General features: G+C 43.2%; 1 protein-coding gene across 2 annotated transcripts in view; it reads left to right on the top strand.

Annotated features, from left to right (window-relative positions):
• The window catches only part of LOC132889178 (uncharacterized), a 44,188-nt gene that overhangs the window by 32,912 nt on the left and 3,499 nt on the right, over nucleotides 1-7,777 (top strand). For both annotated transcript variants that reach the window (XM_060925432.1, XM_060925433.1), the window contains exons 15-19: nucleotides 2,715-2,916; nucleotides 3,042-3,240; nucleotides 3,996-4,111; nucleotides 7,265-7,431; nucleotides 7,516-7,738. In XM_060925432.1, coding sequence (XP_060781415.1) covers nucleotides 2,715-2,916; nucleotides 3,042-3,240; nucleotides 3,996-4,111; nucleotides 7,265-7,431; nucleotides 7,516-7,738 — 907 coding nt within the window. The remainder of the gene's footprint in view (nucleotides 1-2,714; nucleotides 2,917-3,041; nucleotides 3,241-3,995; nucleotides 4,112-7,264; nucleotides 7,432-7,515; nucleotides 7,739-7,777) is intronic.

Genomic DNA, 7,777 nt, shown 5'->3' on the forward strand with positions numbered 1-7,777 from the left:
ATGATTTTCAGTCCCGCTCCCGCCTGCCATATTTTGTCCCGCTCCCGCCCGCAAATCCCGCATGATGCAGACGTTCACGTTATTTCTCAGGAAAGTTCTTGTCTTGACACAGCGTGATGGTGCCCCGCCCCCTACTTTGAGTGGATTTGAGCATAAATATCTACAGCCCACGTTTGTTATTGTTTACCTTGTTTCTGAATTCAGCATGTAGTATCTCTAATAATAACTAGTGCTGTCAAACGATTAAAATATTTAACCGCAAATCGCACATTTTTATCACATGAAACCATTGTAATTCTCTGATCAGCATAAAAAAGTGAATGGTCTTGCTTTGTACCAACGGTGTTTATTTTATTTTTTTTATTGCAAAGCAGAGCTAGTAAAAGAAGTGAATTGATTTCCTGCTTGAGTTAGTCTACAACTTTAATCAGAGAGACATGTTACACAGTGACGGTAGGCTTGACTCAATGCTATCCCAGAAATCCTTCCTGTAATATGCAAATTTGGCCGCCTCTGATTGGACAGCCAAATTTGCATATTACAGGAAGGATTTCTGGGATAGCATTGAGTCAAGGCTACCGTCACTGTGTAACCTTTCTCTCTGATTAAAGTTGTAGACTAACGCAATAAGTAAATCAATTCACTCGTGGTTCTCTTGCTAGCTGGGTGTGAACTACGAGTTATTAGAGTGATCAATGGCAAGTTTAAAATGCCATTTCTGACTTTCTCTGCAAATTTAGGCATCTTAAAATGTTTTTATTAATGCGAAATAAAATATCCAGCACAAATTATGTATGATAGACATAAATTAATAATTTATAAATTTTATTTCAAGCATGTTTTTAGTTAGCGGGACTGCAGCTTATCACCGTTTCCACCCGTGCCGCATATGTGCGCTCCCGCCCGCGCGCGCATATGTGCACTTCCGGTCCCGCCCGCGCCCGCAATGAGCTTTCAAAATTTGTCCCGCGCCGCACTGCTTTGCGGCGGGTCCTGTGGGACTCCCGCGGGAGTGCAGGGCTCTACTGTATGGTCAGATGAGACAAAGATTGAGTTGTTTGGCCACAATGACCATGACGTACAGAGGGACACTGTACCAGGACACTGTGGTGGTAGGATCATCATGCTCTGGGGTTGTTTTACTGCCACTGGAACTGGTTCATTGCACAAAGTGGGTGGAATAATGAAGAAGGAGGACGACTTCAGAATTCTTCAGCATAAACCATCAGAAACTTGAACATGACTTGGGAGTTACAACAGGACAATGAACCCAAACGCACATCAGAGCTGGTTGTGGAGGATAAAGCAGGCTAACATTAAGCTTAAAACAAGTCCTGACTTCAGCCCTACTGAAAATATATGGACCGTGCTTATAAGTCGAGTCCATGCTAAGAAAAAAAACAAATTTAATTGAACTCTACCAATTCTGCCAGGTCATCCAACCAGAATTCTGCCAGAAGCTTGTTCATCTCATCTCATTATCTCTAGCCACTTTATCCTGTTCTACAGGGTCGCAGGCAAGCTGGAGCCTATCCCAGCTGACTACGGGCGAAAGGCGGGGTACACCCTGGACAAGTCGCCAGGTCATCACAGGGCTGACACATAGACACAGACAACCATTCGCACTCACATTCACACCTACGGTCAATTTAGAGTCACCAGTTAACCTAACCTGCATGTCTTTGGACTGTGGGGGAAACCGGAGCACCCGGAGGAAACCCACGCGGACACGGGGAGAACATGCAAACTCCGCACAGAAAGGCCCTTGCCGGCCACGGGGATCGAACCCGGACCTTCTTGCTGTGAGGCGACAGCGCTAACCACTGCACCACCGTGCCGCCGAAGCTTGTTCATGGTAAACAAAAAAGAGTGGTCAAGGTGAATCTTGTGAAGAGACATTTTACCCAAATATTAGGTGTGCTGTATGTAACCAAATATTAGGTGTGCTGTAATTTTTGACCCTGTGTTGATTTCAATTAAAATTAAAACTTGTGCACCAAATTCTAGGTTTTTTTTAATTAAAGCTGTATGCTGTACAATCATTCTGCCACAGAAAAAGAACATTAAAAGAAATTACTGAAAGCCCAAATATTGCCATGACATTCATGTCACTGTATGTAAACTTCTGAACTTCTGAACACAACTGAATGTTGACTGAACATCTGATTGACTCAATATATCCAGAACCCCAGTGTGGATTCAGGCAGGGCAGAGAAACCGCAGATATGATAATTACTATGAGGCAGTATTGTTCTACAATGTAGAAAATAGTCAAAATACAAAAAAACAAAACAAAAAAACAACCCTCTGAATAAGTAAGTGTGTCCAAACTGTTGAATGGGTCCTAAACGTCTTCCTGTGCTTGTAATCAACCTGCTTTACAGGAATCGTGATTACAAAATAGTAGTTTTTAGTAAGAGTTTCACAAGATCTATTTGATTGATCAGACGCAGTGACGAATCGTTTTTGTGAATTACACGTCATTATTGCTCAACAAATCTCTGCAATTCTACAATAGAGATATTAGGGTGAGACACCATTTGGAACAGGATACTTCATTTACAGGAGTTGCTCATATGCAGTTCTAGAGACTCAACTATGAATGAGCTCACCGTATTTTTCACATGTAGTTGATTTACCAAACGATGGCCATCCTTGAACAAAAGTAAAAGCTTACCACATCGTATCGGAGTCATTGTTTCTGGTCTGTGCAGGTGTGTGCATTGGGAGTCATGAACACGCCCTGCAACAGCACGGCATTATGTCTGCTGGGTCTGGCTCAGCTAGCCCAGTGTGACAGTGACCCTGGCTCAGAAACGGGTCAAGAGGCCTTAGCCAACGCCTGCCTCAGTTTCCAGGCTAGCATCATGTTGGAGGGACTGCCAATAACTGGAGATCCTCCTGAACAACTGACCAGTAAGCGAGCACTTCAGGGTTGTCAGTGTACACGTTGACTTGGATATACAGTACCATGTTTTTGTCAGTCCTTTGTTTTCTTTTCTAATAGTCTTTTATTAATGAGCGATTTTCATTTTGTACAGAACAGAAATGGTGGCAGGAGCACTTGGCTAAAGAGAAGGAGATAAAAGAAAAGCAAATCTCCACGAAAGAAGTGAAGGCGAGCAGGCCATCTGAGCGCACTGGGGCTGGAAGAGGGATTGGAAAAAGAGCGCCAGTCCAAGGGGGAACTACAGCCACGGCTAAAACGTCTGCTACAACTCGAGGGGTCAAACCCGCAAGGTTACCATCTGAGACACGGAGATGCATCTGATACATTAAGACTTAGCATATGTTCCAAGGACAGGACTGTCTCATCTCATCTCATTATCTCTAGCCGCTTTATCCTTCTACAGGGTCGCAGGCAAGCTGGAGCCTATCCCAGCTGACTACGGGCGAAAGGCGGGGTACACCCTGGACAAGTCGCCAGGTCATCACAGGGCTGACACATAGACACAGACAACCATTCACATTCACACCTACGCTCAATTTAGAGTCACCAGTTAACCTAACCTGCATGTCTTTGGACTGTGGGGGAAACCGGAGCACCCGGAGGAAACCCACGCGGACACGGGGAGAACATGCAAACTCCGCACAGAAAGGCCCTCGCCGGCCCCGGGGCTCGAACCCAGACCTTCTTGCTGTGAGGCGACAGCGCTAACCACTGCACCACCGTGCCGCCCGGACAGGACTGTAATTAACAGAAAACTATTATGCATTTAATAGACTTCACCTGTCAGTCATTTCGTAGCGTCTGAATTCAGTTTTTAGATTTTTAAAAATGCATTGACCTTCCCCTTTCCAGTACATACTTTTAGTAGAGAATAAAAAAAAACAATCCATCCACTATCATCTATACCGCTTATCTATCAGGGTTGCGGGGGAAGCTTGAGCCAATCCCAGCTGACTTTGGGAGGGAGGTGGGGTACACCCTGGGCAGGTTGCCAATCTATGACATACATGTGACAACACAATTCTCCTTTTCTGTTTCATTTCAGAGGAGTGGCTGCGGTTAAGAGGGATGGAAAAAGTGCAATCAAACCAGACGCCAAACCCCAGCTTTCTGTCATTAAGTCCAAACAGGAATGCAGCACACAACACACTACACCAGCAGGTCTGTCCAGGCCTCTGTGTATATCTAAAATTCACTGTAACAGTGTGTGTCACAGTCGGTTGATAATCAGTCAACACATAATGTGATCTTAGTTTGTTGATGCCAGATTATCTGGTTTTCTCCCACGGCCACTGCTTTAATTGGCTGATCTAAAATGCCATCCTGTGATGAACAGGTGACCGTATGCGTGTTCCTGAGTTCATCTATAAACTGTCGATGAATGCCATATTCTTTATGGTCTTCGCATTTACTATTTAAATAATATTGGCTGGCTTTTTTTTGTGGTATATCAGATATATTCCATTCAGCTAGCATGATACTGAATGAGTCGAAGACGAGTAGCTGAATGGACTATATCTGATATACCACGAAAAACCCCCCAGCTAATATTGTTATTCTCATTATACATACACATTCCTTTCAGGTGGTCAGTGTGTCATTCTCTTTCAAAATTCTCTCAGAATCTTCCAGATTTAACGAAGCAAATCTGGTGGCCATGTTTGTTTACAGATTGTCACAGTCGCTTGCTAGCATGGAAGCTTTATGTCTCTGACATGTCTCTTTTCCAGCTTTTCGATGTCTGTTGGTGTTTTTCTCTTGTAAATATGCGTGAAGAATACCTAATGAAGTTTTGGTAGCTTTTTGGCTGTTTGAAAGATATTCGCATCAGCTCCGACGTGTGACGTCATGTTGTCTTGACAATCATGCAATATCGTAAACCATATTCAACGCTCATTCTCCATTGGGTACAGTGAGGTAATACACGTAGGATAAGCGATATGATGACAATATTGCATGCTATCAAACCAAATGAATGAAACCTGCTAGAAGGGAACAGAACACGTTTTTATTCCATCGAAAAAGTGTCCTGTATGTATAATGATAAAGTAAGAATGCACAGTATGGAAAAGCTGTGTGTTGTAATTAGTTGTGATGAATATAGTGCTCTTATGATCTCATCTCATCATCTCTAGCCGCTTTATCCTTCTACAGGGTCGCAGGCAAGCTGGAGCCTATCCCAGCTGACTACGGGCGAAAGGCAGGGTACACCCTGGACAAGTCGCCAGGTCATCACAGGGCTGACACACAGACACAGACAACCATTCACACTCACATTCACACCTACGGTCAATTTAGAGTCACCAGTTAACCTAACCTGCATGTCTTTGGACTGTGGGGGAAACCGGAGCACCCGGAGGAAACCCACGCGGACACGGGGAGAACATGCAAACTCCACACAGAAAGGCCCTCGCCGGCCCCGGGGCTCGAACCCAGGACCTTCTTGCTGTGAGGCGACAGCGCTAACCGCTACACCACCGTGCCGCCTGCTCTTATGATATGATTTTTTTTTTCATATGAGTTCCCAGGAATAGACAACTTTAAGCACAAGGTTAATTACTACCACTGAAGATGTTTTGTAGTATTGTTCTGACATCTTCATTTTAAGAAAGGCAGTTTACTGAAGTTTAGAAAGCAAATAACATGAACAAGCTACTGCTGAAACTTTCTCAAACATACAGTGGTGCTTGAAAGTTTGTAAACCCTTTAGAATGTTCTATATTTCTGCATAAATATGACCTAAAACATCATCAGATTTTCACACAAGTCCTAAAAGTAGATAAAGAGAACCCAGTTAAACAAATGAGACAAAAATGTTATACTTGGTCATTTATTTATTGAGGAAAATGATCCAATATTACATATCTGTGAGTGGCAAAAGTATGTGAACCTTTGCTTTCAGTATCTGGTGTGACCCCCTTATGTTGATCAGTCCTGCACACCGGCTTGGAGGAATTTTAGCCCATTCCTCCATACAGAACAGCTTCAACTCTGGGATGTTGGTGGGTTTCCTCACATGAACTGCTCGCTTCAGGTCCTTCCACAACATTTCGATTGGATTAAGGTCAGGACTTTGACTTGGCCATTCCAAAACATTAACTTTATTCTTCTTTAACCATTCTTTGGTAGAACAACTTGTGTGCTTAGGGTTATTGTCTTGCTGCATGAACCACCTTCTCTTGAGATTCAGTTCATGGACAGATGTCCTGACATTTTCCTTTAGAATTCGCTGGTATAATTCAGAATTCATTGTTCCATCAATGATGGCAAGCCGTCCTGGCCCAGATGCAGCAAAACAGGCCCAAACCATGATACTACCACCACCATGTTTCACAGACAGGATAAGGTTCTTATGCTGGAATGCAGTGTTTTCCTTTCTCCAAACATAACGCTTCTCATTTAAACTAAAAAGTTCTATTTTGGTCTCATCCATCCACAAAACATTTTTCCAATAGCCTTCTGGCTTGTCCACGTGATCTTTAGCAAACTGCAGATGAGCAGCAATGTTCTTTTTGGAGAGCAGTGGCTTTCTCCTTGCAACCCTGCCATGCACACCATTGTTGTTCAGTGTTCTCCTGATGGTGGACTCATTAACATTAGCCAATGTGAGAGAGGCCTTCAGTTGCTTAGAAGTTACCCTGGGGTCCTTTGTGACCTCGCTGACTATTACACGCCTTGCTCTTGGAGTGATCTTTGTTGGTCGACCACTCCTGGGGAGGGTAACAATGGTCTTGAATTTCCTCCATTTGTACACAATCTGTCTGACTGTGGATTGGTGGAGTCCAAACTCTTTAGAGATGGTTTTGTAACCTTTTCCAGCCTGATGAGCATCAACAACGCTTTTTCTGAGGTCCTCAGAAATCTCCTTTGTTCGTACCATGATACACTTCCACAAACGTGTTGTGAAGATCAGACTTTGATAGATCCCTGTTCTTTAAATAAAACAGGGTGCCCACTCACACCTGATTGTCATCCCATTGATTGAAAACACCTGACTCTAATTTCACCTTCAAATTAACTGCTAATCCAAGCGGTTCACATACTTTTGCCACTCACAGATATGTAATATTGGATCATTTTCCTCAATAAATAAATGACCAAGTATAATATTTTTGTCTCATTTGTTTAACTGGGTTCTCTTTATCTACTTTTAGGACTTGTGTGGAAATCCGATGATGTTTTAGGTCATATTTATGCAGAAATATAGAAAATTCTAAAGGGTTCACAAACTTTCAAGCACCACTGTACTGAGACTATGACTAGTATAAAATGTATAGATTTTAGGTGATTTTTTTTTTTTGTGGATTTAAATAGCACCTGTGGAGGAGGAGTGTAAGATCAGTGGTACCACCACTCCGGCAGCTCTGAACTTGAAGTCCCATACTCCTCGGCTAGGATTAGCCAGAGCCTTGGCACGTTCTCCAAACTCCCACCAGCAGGCCTGCTCTCTCTACCAAGAGGTTATCGCCATGTCTCCACAGGTTACAATTCTCCTTTTCATTACTTTACTGGACCTTCATTTCATAAAGCTGGTGCTCATTTTGGTTTGTATGGATCTATTTCAGGTTCATGATGCATACATTGAACTGGCAAACCTATTGGTGGAAAGCGATCCACAGGCCGCTGTAGACGTTTACAGCAGGTTTCCTTTAAAGCCTGTTAATGAACAGACATTTGATGATGCCTTCATCACAGGAGAGATTGTTCACATCCTCATGAAGCAAGAGCTATATGAGCATCCACAGCTGGCTCCTAATCTAATTGCATATGGGAAAGTCATGGGGCTCAGTAAGTTTATTAGTGGCAGGAAAATTTTAAGAGATTATA

Source organism: Neoarius graeffei, chromosome 7 (assembly GCF_027579695.1).
Source record: "Neoarius graeffei isolate fNeoGra1 chromosome 7, fNeoGra1.pri, whole genome shotgun sequence".
NCBI lineage: Eukaryota > Metazoa > Chordata > Actinopteri > Siluriformes > Ariidae > Neoarius > Neoarius graeffei.